Source organism: Stegastes partitus, unplaced genomic scaffold (genome assembly GCF_000690725.1).
Source record: "Stegastes partitus isolate 25-593 unplaced genomic scaffold, Stegastes_partitus-1.0.2 Scaffold17, whole genome shotgun sequence".
NCBI classification, from domain to species: Eukaryota; Metazoa; Chordata; class Actinopteri; family Pomacentridae; genus Stegastes; species Stegastes partitus.
This window is the reverse complement of record NW_007577748.1, coordinates 71,751-90,863: the sequence shown is the minus strand read 5'-3', so window position 1 is coordinate 90,863 and position 19,113 is coordinate 71,751. Positions and strand designations below refer to the sequence as shown.

Below are 19,113 nucleotides of genomic sequence, written 5' to 3'. Positions count from 1 at the left end.
TCTTGTTTTGACTTGTTCTTTTCTTAAATCAGTTTTTCAGAAATGTGAAGATAACCCCTTTGAAAGTCAACAATTCATCACAATAGAATGTTGGTCTGAAGCTTTTTCTCTTGCTTTTTAAACTAAAAGCAAACAGAAGTTTTTCTTTTTCACAAACGCTCCACAAAAAGATTGTATTTGAAAGTGAAATACAGACTGTTCCTCATCCTCCAGTTCTATCTGGCCATAAGTCAACTGATTATTCTGGTCAGACAGTGAGGCTCACAAACAACTACAGCACACAATCAATTATTTATCCATAATTACATGCTTCGCCTCCCATTGTATCACAAGACTATAATGAAAAGGTCAAACAAAATCATATTTTACTCTGCTTTCCCTGCTTACTGGTTCTTGTTGGGAGGTGCTACACATCTTTGTCCACCAAAATATTAAGCAGTAAGACACTTTAACCCCTCATATACACAACTGTGCAAACTTTTTACATGTGTACTTGTACTTTACAGTTACATAACCAGGATGCCATTTTGAGAACTTTGCTTTTTTTTTTCCTGTGTCCTGGACAAAATGGCATTACAGGAATGTTGCATAAACCAATATTCACAGAAGATAGAGGAAGAAAAGCAGTGATTATTGGTGAGTTGTGCTACTGGTCTGTTTCTACATTCAGTGTATGTATGGCACTGCTGAGGCTGTGAACTGAGTTAAACTTCCTATCTGTGGACACTGTTCTTAGTGCTGAACATGCTGAATCATGGCCATAGCAGATGAATTATAAGTAGCATCATCAACAGAAACTGATTTATTAAAAGAGAACAGGCCCATGACCAGCAGAGCTACTCCCTCTCAATCAGCATTGTATGTTCTTTCCATAGGTCATTTAATTATTCATTTAATTTATTGTCCCTTATTTCTGTTTGACATGTAGTGATATGTAGCATATCACAGGATGCCTTGCAGTGTGGGTAAAGTGTAGAACTAACTAGACAAACACCCTCTAAAATGTGGAATATTTCAGTATAGTTAGCGGTACACAAGAAAGTGAAGAATAACCAAAACCTTGCTTTATTGTTAATAAGCGCTTATTATTTAATAAGTTCCAGCTGTGGAACTGACGATGGAACAGCACATTTCAATCTGGGTAGGATGTAATCCTTGCATGCATCTTACCAGATCAAAGGTTGAGCTCACAGAAGTCCACTTGTATTTTTATTGAAATGTTCTGGCACTAAAGACAACAGTTGGGAATTTTTCTTAAGGAACGTGCCAAGAAGCAGTTAACTTCTGCTCTGCCAAGTGGCCACAAATGCAAACAGTTTTCTGCTGGCAATCAAAGAACTAAATTCCAAATTAGGTTTACAGACAGTTTACTAAATCTTACACAAACATCAGCTGGCAAAGAAAATCAAATGTGTAACAGCTAAAGAGCCAGACAGTTTTACTATTTGTAATGTGTCTGAGTGAAACATCTGAATACAATCCGAGTAGATAGAGACCAAACCACAGTTTAAAGGAGAGGCTATATTACATCTACATTTATTCATGTTGTCAGAAACAATATTCTAAAGCTGCTTGCTAACATGTAAGCCATAATTAGGTGCTCATGGACCAGGCCTATGGTTTTGTCAGCACTTAAAGTGGCCTAAAAAATAAAATAAAAGCATCCCTAGACAACCCCACAACCTAACTACAGGCAACTATGGTGGGTACCTTGGTAATGCCAAGTGCAGCAATGTTCTGGCTGTAGGAGGTGGTGCCATTTCCAGTCCCCCACAGCGCAGCCAGGATGCAGCCAATGCCCTCCACAGCGATACCTCTGTTGATGGCATGAGTGGGTGGTGGCGGAGCACCAGACAAACGAGCACATGCATAGTAGTCACCAATGGATTCCATGGTAGATGCCAAGACACCTGCCATCATACCCAGCACTGAAGACAAGCTCACTGTGGGTAAGCCCCACTGACCTGTGGATACAGAGTAAGCATAGTTCAGTGTCTGCAAGACTATGAAGAAGGATAAAAACTAAACACTTAATGATGTACAGAATTTATCTGTGATATTTTGATATTTTGTGTTGACTGAGAGGTTAAAGTGCTAGCGGGTGGTCTGAAAGGCCCTTGAGGGTTCTTTTGGTAAAATATACAGTGCTTAACAAATTTATTAGACCACCTGTCTAATTTGTGAAGCACTGTATAAATACAGTTGAAACCAAAAGTGTGCATATGTCACAGAGTGATGTTGTGTGTATGGGAGAGGGTGAGTGCCTGGGTGGCATGTGTGCCTGATTGTAACCCTGGCCCAAGGATTAGGCACAAGTAGATGCTGGTTTGGGTGTTGAGCATGCATGGTGGCAGGTCCTGAGAAGCAAGGAATGGGAGCTGACACAGGGAGTGGCTCCTGGGTTGGTGGACGGCAGGCCAGGTGTGGGAAACACACACACGTCTGGCTGGACTGGAGCGGGGACAGCAAAGAGTGGCCAGTGACTGTGGGAGTGGTGGAGGGGGAGCGTGAGCCAACCCCCCTCTCTCAGCTAAGTCGCCTCAATCCTCCCAAGCGTCGGAGAAGAGGACTGACGAAGGAGGAGGAAGAGAGGAACCTCCATGGAAGCCGCACTGCAGGACTAGCTGGTTAATGTCTGGCTTGACCAGGATTTTTCTCTAGCCCCGGACTAGGAACATTTTAAATAGTCTTTTTTTAACAACTCCAGCCTGTTAATAAACCTTGTTATCCTTTTAATCAGCATCACGTTGAATATTTATTTATATAGAATGCTCCCCCTGGGACTCAGTGTATTTGGGGCTCCCCACCCCTATTACACATACACTGTATAAAAAGACATACAACCTCTTTCACCAATTAACCCCAACATGTTTTTGGACTGTGGGAGGAAGCCAGAGAACGCGGAGAGAATCCCACTGCACAAGGAGAACATGCAAACTCCCGGGTGTCCTCACCGGGACGCGAATTGGGGATCTTTTAGCTGCAAGGCAACGATGCTAACCACCGAGCCACCATGCAGCCTTGCTAAGGTTTTAATATCTAATATTTTAAAAGATTCTAATCCAGCAAATTCATCTCAGTAGTCACTGCAGTCAGAAAATAGTGAGTGATTTCCTCACACTAATGAACCAACAGGAGAATGTAAACTTCTGGCTCTGTGCTCCTGTTGTAATTAAGACAGGCTCTCCACATGGCACTGCTGTTTTTCTGATGCTAATTGTTTTATGTCTCCTCAGCACAGCAGTTAAAAGTATCCCATTATACATTTTATAAGGTTTGCTGTTGTGAAAATTCCGGTTTGTACTTTTCATTGTAGAGCAATTATACATGGGTTGTTGTGCTAATAAAGGAGTCCAAGTATCTTTTAGAGTTCACTGCCAATGAATTAAAATGAAATTAGCATTTCAGCTTATTTAACCCTATGGTCATGGGTGGCTCAAAGCCAGGTTTAAATTCTTTGCAATGCCTCTACCTCAAATAAACCCAGTTTACATACACAGAGTCCTGTGAGGGATCATGTTCTTGGTAGATGTCTTTGGCATGTGTGGTTTGACTCATGGAGTTCCCATGATAGAAATCAGTCACCACTTACACAAGAACTTTTAACATTGTTTTTTTTTTTTTTTTACCCAGACTGCATTTAGAATTGAAAGAAGAAAAAGGGAAAGAAAAAAAAAGAAAAAAAAAGTTGGTTGAAATATAGATAAATTGTTAGAAATTAGTGCTGAGCACTCTTTTATTATGTTTATACTCTCCAGCAGTTTTAATTTTAGCATTTTAAGTATTTTAACACTCTGTACACTCTGTTGGTGACGTTGGACTGTCTCTGAGAAAAACAATCATGAAACAGAACAAAACATGAAAAACAACATGACAATCACAAAAAGTCGCTATAATGATTTTCCCAATTGTAATAACAGTCTGAAATGCTCAAATCTAAACCTTGTGTCATGTAAATGTTTACACATTCATTTAAACAAGCATATGGTCACCTACTCATGCCAGGTCAGAAAGAAAATCTAGCTGGCTTTTAGCCTTCGATTTGATGCAAATTTGATGCAAAGTGTTTACAATCAATGTGTTGTATCTGCTATCATAAAAAAAACATGTTTAATTTGTTGCATCTTTCTTATATTTGCCAGTTGTTTTCTACTTCAAAAGTGGATTACAGTGTTCAAGTTCAAGCTGCAAAGTCATAAAATTAACTTTTCCATTCACTTTTGTAAATAAGAAATCTGAGATCAGACTGATCCCACAAGGGAGTTTTCCAAACTCCACAAGTCCATATATTTTGACAGACATATGCATTCAATATTGGGAAAAAAAAAAAGCAGAAAGTTAGCAGGACTGAGAAGTATTTACAGTATATAACATTTACAAGATGAAAATCTTGAACTACATTTTCAAATGATTTTTGGGATTGGTTGTAAAAAATGAAAGGTCCAAAAGTTTTAGAATTTTCTTCAAAACTATGAATCCTGTACTCCACATGCTAAATCCTGCAAATGGTTGCCAGCCATCACCAACTGGTTTGTTGTCTCGATGCACATATAAAAATATGTAATTTTATCGATCGATCATCATCATCATCTGGTTTTAGAAAATAAACTTTCAGCTGATAAGCTTTAAGTAATAACAGCAGTAGTTGGTCATTTGTCATGCAGCAACAATGTGGCGAATCACTAAGGAGCAGACGTAGATCCCGCAGCTAAGCTTCTTTATGCAATGACGTTGGTTTATATTTGTTTTGGATGTTTGCCAACCATTATATTAGGGACACATTGAGAAAAGACAAATGAATTGTACCATTGTACTAAGCAGAGTCAAATAACTACAAGTTAGGACAAATCTGTAATACAGCAGTAAGTGAAACATTGTTCTTTAGTAGTTGAACTGTGTGCAAGATATCAGATGGCATTACTTTACAAAAGGTGATTGTAAAATGGGTTCTGTATACACATGCACACACACATCTATATGCCTATAAAAAGGTATACATATATATATATATACTGTATATATGTATGTCCTTTTTTTACCCCACAAAAATAGCCCAAAAAGAGGTTGTACAGATGTAGTTCTTGAGATCAGAGCTCAACAGACCTCAAGATTGTTTATTTTGGCCCTATAAAATTAATTTGGGGACGTTTTTCAGGTGTACAAAAACAGTCCAATGCTTGTGGGGTTACAAGTATAATATCTGTGCACTTACCTGGGTAAGGAACATGAAACCATGGGGAGTTTTTTACAGCATCCAGGCTGATGTCCGTCCTGGCTGAGAAGCCATACTGATCAGACTTTGAAGGCAGGACGTCAAAGATGGTCAGTAGAAAGCAGACCAACCAGCCACCACACATCCCGAACAAAGCCTTCAAATTATGATCAGATAGAAAAAGTCTTGGTACATTGAAGCTTAACCAACTTTGTTAAAATTCTTTTAAACAACTCCCTAGGGCCTGAAGAGTTTGTATCACTGCATATTTTAAACACTTAAGATATTGAGTAACATATATAATAAACTTACAATAATAGCCTTAAGTAGCATACATAGCCAGCATTATTTGCCATTTATTTAATTTTTTATCAAAAACCAGTGATGTCCAATCTTCAAAAAAATAAAGCAGTCCACCCCTACCTGCAACCCCAGCTGTTGAGTAAGAATCATCTAAAGAATGTGTTCCTGGAAGGGAATTGCTTTGTCCTGTATCATCATAAATTGTTCAAGTATGATGATAATAATGTCATACAGCCATGTTTAATGCTGTATTAGTAGTACAATGTCATTCTAGTATGTTCACTGCTGTACTGTTATATATCTGTTTTAAGTTTGTAGCCTTATCTCCTAAAAATCCCATTGCTTCACAAATGAACATTCTTGATTACATTTTGATTAAAACATATTATATCACAAACACGTCTTTATTCAGTATACTGTGCATTTGCCTTTTATTTAATTTCTTTCTAACTGTTGCGCCTTTTCATCCAACCGACCACATATTGGATGGGTGGGACTCATCCCCTTGGTGGCCCAGAAGATGAATGAGAGGCTTCAAACATGTCTTGAGAGGGATTATTTTACGCCAAAGATTATATTTTTTCCTTAACCTAATCAAGTGCTTTGGGTGCCTAAATATGACAACACAGCAAGTAAAAATGAAGATCAAGAGTGAGCTATTGATTTAACCCCTAGAAACGAATCTTTTTCTATGTTAGAAAATAGTTTGTCTTTTCTCAAAAATGTGCGGATCTAAGAACTCCATCACCTCCTTCTTAACCCACATCTTCCTACCTACTGCAGCTTGAGCACACCAGCTCATCCATGATGAAATGAAAAAAGAATGAATGAAATGAAAAATACTTTATTGATCCCAGAAGGGAAATTCAATAAATGATTCAGTTCAAATGCTGTAAAACTACGCTATACAATCACAGTTTTTAATATTGGAGTAACTCATCCATGTATGTTTAAACTGGAAACCGATTCTGAGGAAGAATAGTGATCCGGAAAGTCCCACGCTGCAAGCCGACTGGATTGGTTCTTTAGGTTCTTTAGACTGTCAGTAGTACGCTGCAGTTTCAAAGTGGCGCTGCTCAGCCATGGCACACTTATTTCCCCTTCTTCTAGCATATACAAAATATCATATAAACATTTTAACAAGGTAGAGGCAAACTGATTTTCACCAAAGACTATCTTTAAGTCCTCAGAATAATGGTCTCATACTGGACATAAACCCCAGTTGGTGGGTGAAAGTCCTGTTGCGAATTTTTCTACCCCTGTCCTTCGAACATGGACTTTGTGGCTGTCCAAAACTGGAAATGTTTCCAACTATGCCATAGTCTTACCTTTCAGGGAGAAACTATGTTTCTTTTCCAACATAAATGAAGGTGCAGCTCAGTTGTGTTGGAATGTCATTTTTGTGAGGCATTGCTGTAATCTGAGCCCTTATGTGTGTGTGTACCATAAGCCTTGGGCACCGGTGTGTTATCCCTTTTGCATTTGTACAGGGATTATGTGTGAGTGAAGAACTGTGCATGAGAAAGCTTTTATCATTTGCAGGCCTCTTCAAGAACAGTCAAACAGTAGCTCAAGGGAAGAAAAACCTGGCAGCAAAGCGAACTTATGACATTTTTAACGTCTGCTTTGATGTCATCTTGACACCCTCAACTATAGGAGATGATTATAGGATCCATAAACCAAGCAACTTATATGAAATTTATGCAGAGCACAAATTTAAACTACATATTGTGTGTTCATCTAATGTGACTTAAGCGCTATGAGATGACTTGTTGTTGTAAATATGCGCTATACAAATAAAATTGAATTGAAGTGCCAAAGTACTGTATGTCATACATCATATGATTCCTTGGTGATAACTAGGACTCGGCAAAGACACTGTGTGTAGTATTGAATGTCAGCTAAACTCGTACACTATGTGGGCTCACTCTTTGATCGAATATAATGCCTGACTCCATTTCTTTATTCTGTAAAGCACAGCAGTTGATGCTTTGAGTGGCATAATTTGATGATGAAGAAGAAATACGAATAAATTGTCAAATAGGGAATTTTTTTTGCTCTATGAACCAGAGACCTTTGGGGTTTTTTGTTTTGTTTTGTTTTGTTTTTAAAGGCTGGCTTACTGAGTCATTCTGCTGAAATGTGCAGGGCTGTCATTAATAAATTATTTCAAAGACCTTCTGACTCAGAGGTATTTAGCTCTCTAAAGGAGCTTCTGCCTTCAGTGTGATTTTTTTGTCATTCTCTTAAATGTCTACTCGCCAAGTCAGCATTTAATTAGCATGTATACTCATCATCCTTCTAAGCATCCATGGAATTATACAAATTCACACCCAGAAGCTTCAAAGCACATCCAACCATGCTTCAATTTGCTGCCATCACTCTTTTTTTTGGTCTGAAATATGCCTTCTGTATTGATAAAAATAGCTTATTTATATAAAGCAGATCTCTTCTCGGACCATAATTAACCTCTAACATTTTCATCGAAACCAAGGCAACATTCAGTGCATGTCTGATTGACAGTTACCAGCAGAAAATTGTGACTGTGTGTGGCAGCCCCCACAGTGACAGGGTATACAACTACATGAGTGTAAAGCAGGGTGGATGATATGCAGAAAACGTGTGTTTGACTGAACTAAGGCTAGAGGTTAAAAAAAAAAATAGTCATCAGTGCTGTTCAATCATCACAGGTAGTCTACACCTGACGGGCCATTTCTAACCAACACGTTGAAGCTCATCAATCTTTATAACCCACTATCACAATTCACAGATCTACTTTTGGTGGGCTAACAATTTGTACAGTATATGACCTAACCTGTCCATGGGCCATCAGATCATAAAGGGAAGATTCCCCCCCACACACCATCCACCCACCCATAAAAACCCTGGCAGAACTTGAGCTGACAAGCAAAATTAGTTTTAAGGGCATTTTGAATTGCATTGAGTATTTGACAGGTTCAAGGTTGCCTCTGTATCATCACTAGTTTCAAGAAAAATTCAATTTCAGCTTACCCAACTGGAACTGCATTTTTTTACATAACTTTAGATATTTTGTTAGCAAGAACTAGTAATACATGTCCCACTCCTTATGAATGGAAATGCTTGGTATTGGTTGACAGAGAGTCTCTTCATCTGGGTGACACCCTGGATGAAGACCAACAACAAGGCCTTCCATTGAGAAGAAGTGGGACACTCATCATTTTTTCATGTCTTGTGGCTACAGCCTTTAGTATTGAAGAGCACCTGATTTTGTATCGTTGTCACTTTTAACCTTTGCCCTGTGCAACACTCTAGTTTTGTTTGTTTGTTTGTTTTTGTTTTTGTCTTTATAGAATATGTTGTGTTGTTTCTATATTTTCCCACTTACAAAAACTGCTATTTGGGTGTTCAAACATGGTGAACATTTTTGAAAGATTCACAAGACAATAATTAAAAAGTTTTGACTTATACGTTATTTCTTGTTATCAACTCTACAAACTACATTGACACTGTGTGCTTGCATAGTGGAAGTATAACCTGTGGGAAAAAGCATTTTTAAAACCTTGTTAATGTGCCTTAAAGATACCATTATCTTTGTCAAAATTATTCAGTCCACAATGTGGATATTCATACTTTGATTTGATATCAGATGATGTTTTAAAGTGTATGTTTAATTATAAATGTAAAGTTTTAAGTAAGACAAAGACATTATGAACAGGCTTTGTGAATCCTGAAATACATTTAAAAAACTCACAGAAAAGAGCTTGAAGAGCGGATACTGGAAAACCTTCCACTTCTTGTCCTTGTAAGCAATCATTGGAACGTTGACTTTGCTGAGATATTGGGAGAACAGGAGGATCAGAGAGACCGTGCTGTGAAAAACACAATACAGGGTAAAATATGTCAGTCACAGTCATTTACCCCAAGGCTTGGCTTTGCTTACAGCTATTAGTGTAACTGTACTCAAACATGGCATGCTTCCATATATCACTGTTAAAAGGAGTTCAAAGTGAGTGAACACATGTCATTTTACACAGTACATGATACTGGAAAATGCTTTGGGTAAGTAACAGCATTGGTGCGGCAAAAGTGGCCATTAGAGTATAAAACACACAGCTCCTGCCTTTGAATGGCATTTCCTGCTGTGCTTGAAACAGTTCATGTTGCACATGAACACGCTGCACATTGTGCATGAAATTCTGTTTAAGACTAATAGTGTCAAGGTGCATGTTTTTTTTCAGTGGGAAAGTTGGGGAACATCTAACAAGGCGAGGCTGAAAGGCATATTTTATTTCAGAGAAGAAAAAAAAGTCTTTCCTTTTTCAGCTCCACTGTGTTTCACATACAGTATGGGCAAGTCACTCAAATTAATGTGAACATTTACACTGTAAACACATTGATCCCTACACAGCAGGAGCAAAATCAATACAGTGCATGTTTGAAATGAAAAATGTGTGCTTTGATCTTATATGACAGACCAAATAGCTGAGTGGTTTTGTTAGGGGTCAGGAGAGAAAGATGGAGGAGATGGTGATTTGATATTGGGCCCTTATCTTCACAATTTGTATAGCTGGGAGAATCTGAAACTGCCCCCACTCCTGCAGTGTTTTCAACATAAAGCCCCATCTGTGCCATGATATTAATGATATACTGTATGCTCAAATGAATGGAGAAGTGATTTGATAAAGAAAACGTCTATCAAAGAGAGAACCAGATGTTAATATCCCATCCAATTGAATTTCCCTTCTGGGATGAATAAAGTATTTTTCATTTCATTTCATTTGTAATATCTTGCTTTAAATTTCAGTCTTGAATAATCCTCAAACGTGAACGTGTAAGAAGAAGGATGTAGTCAATTTTTTTTTCGATACATCATGATTCAGAAATCGCCTTCATCATTTCACCCTCCAGTGTGTCTTATAAAAGACTGGCAGTGTCTCAATGATTTGTGCCCTGGAAGATTTGAATTACAGCAACAAGATGCCTGTGCTCCTGCAAGCTGTGGGGATCTTGTACTGAGACTCCTGTGGAGTGGGGCAAAGCACTGAGGCTAAGAAGGATATGACTGATTACCATCCATATATGGCACCAGGAGGTGAGTGTGCTGGACCTTTTAAAACCCACAAGGATCACTGTATGTAATGAGGTTAGTCTGCATTATCTGGAGATGGCAGCGGTAAATGAAGGCAGATTTCATGGGATTGCACAGAGCAGAGTCACAGGTAAATGAAGGGAGAGATTTTGTGGAACATTGAGTTATAGAGGCTGCAGTTGTAAAGATGAGGTGGATGATTGCTGTAAAAAAAAAAAAAGAAAAAGAAAAAGAAAAAGAAACAAATCGGGTGGAAAACAGGCAAATAAACACAAAATGAATTGGCTATATAAAATAATTACATAGTGTTGGAGTGTGTTAACAGGATGGATGGAGTGTACAGGACTTTGTGTCCTTGGAATGTTACTCAGTTTTCAATGTTATCTTACTGTATCGTATTTGTTGTGTTAAAGTTTCCTGCTGTTATTTTGCTATGTTCACATATGTACAGAATTTTATTTTTCACTCAAGTGTTACAATTTCTTCATTCCTTCTAAACCAACTTCATCCAAAGTACAATCCAACAGTAGTCAAAACGACAGCCTCCAAAAGGTTATGAATTCTGTTTAGCCGTCCTCAAATATTAATATTTTACATAGTTTTTGTATTAGACTGCATCAGCTCAGTGTACATGTAGTCCATGCCTACACTTATCGAGCATTTTGTTGGGAACACCTGTACACCTGTATGTTCATGCTTCATGCAAGGCTTTACCCAGATGGGCTACACAGAAGACCATGTCAAGCCAACAGAAACCTGAAGCTGCAGTCTTCCCAACACTGCACAACTGAAAAACAGATCCTGGTCTGAATCTTGCTGCAGCATGCAGATGGTAAGGCTTAGAATTTGGCAGCAGCAGCATGAGTCTATTAACCCAACCTGCCCTTTGTCAGCAGTTCAGGTTGGTGGTGTTGTAATGGGGACGGGATTGTTTTCTTAGTACTGTGGGCCACCTTAATACCATGGTTTGAATGCCACATTCCATTTGGGAATTAGGGCTGACTATGTCTATCCCTTTATAGCCAGAATGTATTATCTTCTACTAGTTCCTTCTTACTGGTCTAATGTGTCATGTCACAGAACTAAAGCCATCTCAAGCAGTGGAGTTCAGTGAACTCCATTCATGAAAAAGGAAGTGCCCTCCCCAGTCAACAAATCTGAATTCAGCAGAACATTTTTGTGAAGCTATGGAATGATGTAATCAGTCATGTCAACATGGACTAGAAAGGGAGGTTTACAACATGGTGTGGAATCCAAGACATTAAGTTGTGTTAAACAAAAAGGGAGGCCACGTTATAAATATGGAGTACCTGAAAAAGTTCTCAGTGAGTGTGTGTATATATATATATATAGACACTACATGATGTTTGACATTGAGAGCTCATAGACTACGTGAAATGTCTATTCCAAGAATTAGGATCAAGAACAAATAAGTGTTTTGTCTGTTTCAGGACCTGGCTGGAACAAAAAACAGGGACAGAGCATTCGCAGTCAGCAGCATTGCGGAACAATCTACCAGAGGAAATCAGGTCAGCTGAGCCAGTGACCTCCTTTAAGTCCCTTCCTTAAGATAAAAAAAAATAAATAAATGAAAATGCTTTGAAGTAAACACCCAAGATTTTGTTTCTCCAACCTGTCTTCTTTAAAAATGTGATGAATTTAAACTGTGTTTTAACCTGAGAAGCACTTTGTTATACAGAGTAGAACCAGAATTATCATAAGAAGTAGAGGCTATTCTGGAGAATGGTGGGAGAACAACAACTTGATAAAAGTCATCCACTCACAGAGCAGCAATTCCCCAGTGACCTCCTGACTTCTTTCCAGCTTCAATGAACAGTGACAGACCAATTAGATTGATGGTGGGAGCGATAGCCAAAGGGCCGATAAATCTGAGCACAAGGCCCACCAGCCCAGAGAAGCCCAGGACGATCTGAAGCAGAGAGGCCACCAGGATGGCTCCTTGGATCTGTGGAAAGCAAGGCAAGAGGAACAATATATATATATATACACATTCTAATACATAAGCCAGTATCTACAGGTAAACAGACTGCACTCGTTGGCCTTTCTAATCCTTCAGGTTGACTTTTTAGCACCTTGCATCTAACCTCAGATGCAGAACTGCTGAGTTTTCAGTGGTAAAACAAAGGTCTTGTATTTGGACAGATCCAGGGATTCTTTCAAGGAATATAATAACTGTTTCCTGGCTGTAGCAGGTGATGAGGATTAGAATAATTTATCTACCTTTAATGTTTTTTGTTTTTTGTTTTTTTCACTAAACATGCCTGGAAGAGGATAAGCCACAAAATACGCATGGATGGATGGATGGATGGATGGATGGATGGATGGATGGATTAAGCTCCTACAAAAAATAATAATAAATTTGAGGTAAAAGCTCTGAGTTATGGGTAACAATTCAAATATCTTGTTCATGAGTGAAGAGTTGCATCAGTGTTGTGCCAGTTTGTTGTGGTGAAGAGGAAGCTGAACTGGTGGGTAAAGATCTTGATGTGCCAATCAATCAAACACTCACCTGTGGTCAGCAGTTTTAATTCATGACCCAAAGAATGACATTGTGCTTACAAGCTGCCAACATGAGTTTCCTCTATAGATTGACTAGGGTACAGTAACTGCCTCCTGGGCTACCATTCTTTGGAGTTTTTTCCAGGAATGTCCAACTAGGAGTGGACAGAGAACTAACTGGAGGTATCACATATCTCAGGCCTGTTAACACCTCAGGATCCCTGAACTGAAAAACATTAATGGGGAGAGGGACATCTGGAATGCCCTGCTTAGTCTGCTGCTCCCACAAAGATGGATTCATACAAGAAAATGGTTGGATGCATAGCAGAGCCTGGAACACTGATACTTTTGGACAGTTTTTGCTAAAATCATTCACAAAAACATTTTATATGAACCTTTGGAAAGGAAATTTAGGACTTTTTTAATACCTTGCAATGCAGTGTTCAAGAAAACTTTATCCAATGCTTTTTCAGAATTTTCAAGAGCTGCAGATGTATTGAGATTCCCAACTAGTGACAACATGTCTGGCAAACATGTCAAGTCTTAAATTAAATTGTTATAATAATAATAATAATAATAATAATAATAATAATAACAATAATAATACTAATACTAATAATAATAATAATAATAAAAGCACGAATGCTACCAATGTGAGTAGAACTTGTTTAACCTGATGTTCATAGGTACCAGCAAAATTTATGAACTGCTGCTTGTACTCCTATTTAAAATCTCACCATGCACTTTCATCAAAGAATATAAAGTAATAGAACTTGTCAAATAGGTCTTTACTCAAGAGTTCGTGCAATCAGAGTAAAACATCTCCTACAACAACTGTCACAACTCCATCAACTCCCTTCTCTTCCTGCTCTCAACGAAGGCGGACGCTTTTTCTCTTGCTCCTTCCCGGCCCTTATCTGCCCTGCTTGCTACTCTTTGTCCTGTGCTGTCTTTGTCTGAATCTATCAGAGCCTCTCTCTGCATTTCACTCCAAAATTCCAAAACCTGAATCATGGATTTGATCAGTTGGTCTCTCAACGCAATTGATCAAATTTTCTCGACGAGAAGACTGGGCAAAGGAGAGCCTGACAGAACGTTTGCAGCAGGATACACAATGGACTCCTGGCAGGTGTGGAGGGTCGTGTGCCTCTCTGTACTTTCCATGGAGGATGTTGAAGACGTCTACCTAATTGGGATCATGATAACAGGCTTCCTGCTGTTTGGAGTTTGTGGGTTCCTGCTTTATCGCAAAGTTTGGAAGACGGAGGCAGCGGTTTTGGCATTTGACAAGCTGCCCATCATGGATGGATTGCTTCAGGCTGTCAACTCACAGACTCAAGCGACATGCGAACATAATCACAGACTGGAAGGGGTTCCAGAACTGATTCGCAAGATGGGCACCAACTTGGAGCAGTTGAACAGCCCGATCTGGATGTAATGGGACATCAAATTCGGATTTTGGATCACAGAGAGAATCAGTGGGACTCTAAGGACTGACAGTAAATTGCAAGTCGGCCTTATCCCCCGTTTCGGCCTTGGCCTTGGAAGGCTGATACCTCTACACTCTCCTGGATGTTATGCAGATGGATGCTCTGCCCCTCCCCTACCCTACTCCTTCTCCTGTGAACTTTGTTCTGGACCAGAACTCTTCGAGCTCGTCTCCACGGCAACGGCTGTGTCTCGTCACCTGTATCAGATGTCAGAGACACTGTTGAGTCTGGGTGGCAATGAAGTCCATGGACTTACACATACACATACACGAAGACACACAACACACACACACACCCCTGGACTCAACGCCTTGGTTGGCTCTCCACCCCCTCTCCCTCCCCCGTCACAGACCAGTATGCTGTGGGCTGATGTGACGTGCCTCGTGGCTGTGCGCTCCCCCCAGTGTCTGAGCTGTGACACCTCCCCTCCCCAACACCCTCCCCCCACTACGACATGCGCAAGTCTTGAGTTTTGTTGTGATGTTTTATCATGTTGCTGATGTGCTGAGGTGTTTTTTTCCGAATCCCACACTGTGCCCTCCCCCTGGAGGAGCCTAGTTTGGAAATTGCCTTTTTTCCCCTCATTTTTTCCCTCTTGTTTTTCCTTTTTCCTCTAATTGATAAGGGGCGCCGGTTAGGCTGCCAGACCCGACAGTTCCTGTCTCCCCCAGTTATTGTCTTTATGTTTCTTGGATGGGATGTAACTGTAAATGAAATTTCTCTGTAAGGGATCAATAAAGTATAATTGAATTGAATTGAATTGAATTGAATTGAATTGAATTGAATTGAATTGAACTGAATTGAATTGAATCAATCATGATATGTAAAGGTGTGGTAAGTATATGCTGACAGGGAGCACATATATAGTGACACAAAATACTCATAATGCTAAGCTGAAATTAATTTAGGAGATGCTTCAAATGTTCCTGATGCTTACATTAACCGCTTCTACTAATTGAAATAAAAAATGCAAAAAACAAAATTCTTCATCAGTTGCAGAGAGTAGCACACTGACAATAGAGACCATTTTATACAATTATAAAGTGGATGTAGGATTTGCTGTTCGCCATTTGGTGGGGTTGCAATGGATACTTTGTAGAACAGGTTAGATCTGTCTTCAGACTATTTATTACTTGTTTGTTTTTGTTTGGCCGAAATTACAAGTTTTTCAGATCTCACTCTGGACTGGTGATAAGATCAAGGAGACTTACTGTATTTCAAAATCCTGCCTCTGGCCCAGAGAGCCTGTGGTTATTTACACTGGCCTAACTTTTTTATAGCTGTTACTGACTAAATGTGAGGATGAGTTTCAACCTCAAACATCCATCCATCCATTATCTAAGCATTGCTTAATCCTCTATAGCAGGGGTATTCAACTAAAAATCACTGAGGTCCAGTTATTTTAATTTCCTCCAAGTAAAAGGTCTGAACCGAGGTCCAGTTGTGTCTTATAGCCTTCCCCTATGGACACATTTTCACGGTTTCGGCAACACTATTTTCAGTGAAGGATATGTTTAACTGAGTGCACAGCTAGCTCTTTTACCATATATATAAGTTGTCCCAGGCAAAAAAATCAAGGCCTTTATTTCAGATTAGAGAAAACAAAAACCTCACAATAAAATACATTTTAAAAAAATGCAAACAGAGCTGAATAACCCTTTTATCTCTTAAAGAGGTCCCAGCCTAAAGAACTGAAGGCCTCCACTTCAGGTAAAAAAGTCAACATCCTCAGAAAACAATAAATAAAAGGTTTCATTTGCACGTTGCTGGGCTGTAAATGTGGTGATGAGTCAGATAGATCTGTCATACAGGGCTTGCAGCTCAGTTATTTTATGTGCCCTCAGCTTGGACTTCAGGGGATAACTTTGCTCAAAAAAACTGTGCATTGTTTCGTAGTGTCACGTTTTTAGAGCATATGAGGCACACTGGCTGTGAACTGCCTGATGGAAGAATGAACATACATTTCTCCGTCCACTCATCTTCAAAGCAACGGTTTTCCTCATCAACCTTCCTGCTTTTGCAAGCCATGCTGTCATCACTCTCTCTTCCTCTCTGCTCTGCTGTGTAGGCAGTGCAAAGTGGCATTGGCAGCGAGCTGTGGCAGTACGCTGGCCGTGCAGGGTAACCAAACGATTTCATTGGCTCGACTGAGTGGAGCTATTGCCATATTAACTGGAGTAGCAGCGCCCGGTGTCTATAGCTGCAACCGTCGGAAAAAAAATGCTCCATAAAAATCTATTCTTGTGAATTTATCAGTGATTGGTCACAGGTCATGACAGAACCATCATTCGGTCTGGGACCGGACTGAGGTCCGCCATTTGCTGATGTCTGCACTATAGGGTTGCGGAGCGGCTGGAGCCTATTCCAGCTATAGGGTTCACTCTGGATAGGTTGCCAGTTTATCACAGGACTACACAGAGAGACAGACAACCAATCACACTCACATTCACACCTACGGACAATTTAGAATCACCAATTAACCTCAGTATGTATTTGGACTGTGGGAGGAAGCCGGAGAACCCGGTGACAGCCCATGCAGGCACCTCAAACATACAAGGGTTGCTTTATAAGAACCTAAATGATGAAGCATTAAATATAGGTACACTGGTCAGTGTCAACATTCAATTTTAATTTTCAAGTTTAATATGTTGAAGAGTCATCCTTTAATGCAAGTGAATATTTTACACACCTCACGCATTCGAGACATCCAGATCTCGTCAGAATTTTCCGTTTGCAATGAGCTGGTGCTATTTTGCAGCTGCATGGACAGCATGACAGGTGATTTCGGAGCTGGACACTGCCACTTGGGCAGAGCAAGGATGGCCAGGGTTGGAGTGATGAAACTGAAGGTCCCACCCTGGAGGATCGGTAACCTGCAAATCAGTAAGGTGATGGAGTTAAAGGTCAGAAGTCACTGGTGTAAATGATGTCAGGTCTCTGCAGACTAGGGTGACCTGGATCTGCTCAAAACAAGCCAGAAAGTGGAGGATTTTAATGAGCAGGTTGCTTTTCTCAGTGACTGGGAGTTTGGTCAGGAAACACAACATTATTAGCACAAGGACCTAAAGGACAATCCCCTTTTGAGTTCCTAATGATTCTGACAACGTATGTCGGCAAGGATTTTACAAATAGTAGTACAGGCAGTAGCTGCTACATCATACAACAATAGAAATTTGTTTTTTAATTGTCTCAGAACACCCTTTCCCAGAGGTTTAAGTTTAAAATTCACAAATCATCGGATAGATCAGTCATTACCAACTTTCTGTTCTTTGCAACTCCTTCAAATAGCCGTTTAAAGTGAGAACAATTTTCTTCTTTTCCCTGCAGCTATTTCCACATTCTTGCTTATAAGAGCTTCATGAAAACATGTGATTGTACATGTTTGCTCAAACTGAAGCTATTCAAAACCTAAATGGACAAAATCTTTTATAGTGGCTTTGCAGGAAATATTGTGGATTGTGCATGTACATGTACTAATTTCTCTGCCTCTGTTGACTTTAAGCATACTTTATTTTCTGTGTGGTATTGTCTGTGTGTCTTTGTTTTTTTAAAATATTCTTTTGTTTCACAAGAGTGCAAACCACAATTTGAAAGGTGCAATGAAAATAAAGATGAACGTACTTATTATTCAATGTCAAAGTGTTTGCTGGGATCTCATTTGTGTTCCTTTAAGCTTTTGCCAAACTATGTGGGTGGAAAACTCAAACAAAAGCATTAGTTATTTGCTCAGGCTTACTGTTACAGCAGTGCAGAAGAATGTGTATGTGGAGCCCTGTACTGTATTGTGCAGCTGCACTGTCTTTCACACAAACATTTTTTTTTTTTTTTACGCATAAAGATTAATGCAGCAGTTTCAAAAGGATTATTGTAATCAAAGTGTCAAATGGCTAGTGGGGTTTCACAACTCTATCATAAAAGTAAAGGTGCAAATTAAGCCATGTAAACTTTAGAGAACACAAGGCTCATTACTTATTCTGAAAGGGAAAGTCTCCCGTCCACTCAGTGTGACGCAAACTGACTCAGTTTAAATCCACGTGAACAATCACAGGGGTTGTTACTTCAGGCTTTTTCTAAACCACTCACTTCTGCTCTGTCAAGACATGAAGTTTGTGAAACCATCAAAGGACCAGTGCAAAGAAGCCGCACATGTAGGAGGACAGAGGTATGCTATCACATAATCCTTAATAAATTAAAGAAATGATTCCTCTGTATCAGGGATGTAAAACATGCAGGACAAAGGTGAAAAGGTTAATCTACCAGAGTATAAAGGAAATCTTTTTAAATTGGGATTGTCATTCATTTGGCAGCTGCTGGAAATCTTAAAGACCATCTCTAGCAAAAACAAGTTTTGTAACCTTGTCAATCTGTCCACATGGTGTTTTTATGGGTTAGAAGACATATTAAGAGCTAAATAATCAGTTGGTGCCATATGTGAATGTGTTTCCACCTTGAAACTGCAGAGTGTTGATGACAGTCTGAAAGACACACATTCAGATTTTATGTGTGACTGTTAACCT

At 39.4% G+C, this 19,113-nt stretch overlaps 1 protein-coding gene across 1 annotated transcript in view; it reads right to left on the bottom strand.

Moving 5' to 3' along the window:
• The window catches only part of LOC103364527 (solute carrier family 23 member 2), a 70,043-nt gene that overhangs the window by 12,231 nt on the left and 38,699 nt on the right, over positions 1–19,113 (bottom strand). The window contains exons 4-8 of the mRNA XM_008291678.1: positions 17,286–17,469; positions 12,371–12,552; positions 9,249–9,366; positions 5,213–5,369; positions 1,711–1,964 (exon numbers count right to left, since the gene is read on the bottom strand). Coding sequence (XP_008289900.1) covers positions 1,711–1,964; positions 5,213–5,369; positions 9,249–9,366; positions 12,371–12,552; positions 17,286–17,469 — 895 coding nt within the window. The remainder of the gene's footprint in view (positions 1–1,710; positions 1,965–5,212; positions 5,370–9,248; positions 9,367–12,370; positions 12,553–17,285; positions 17,470–19,113) is intronic.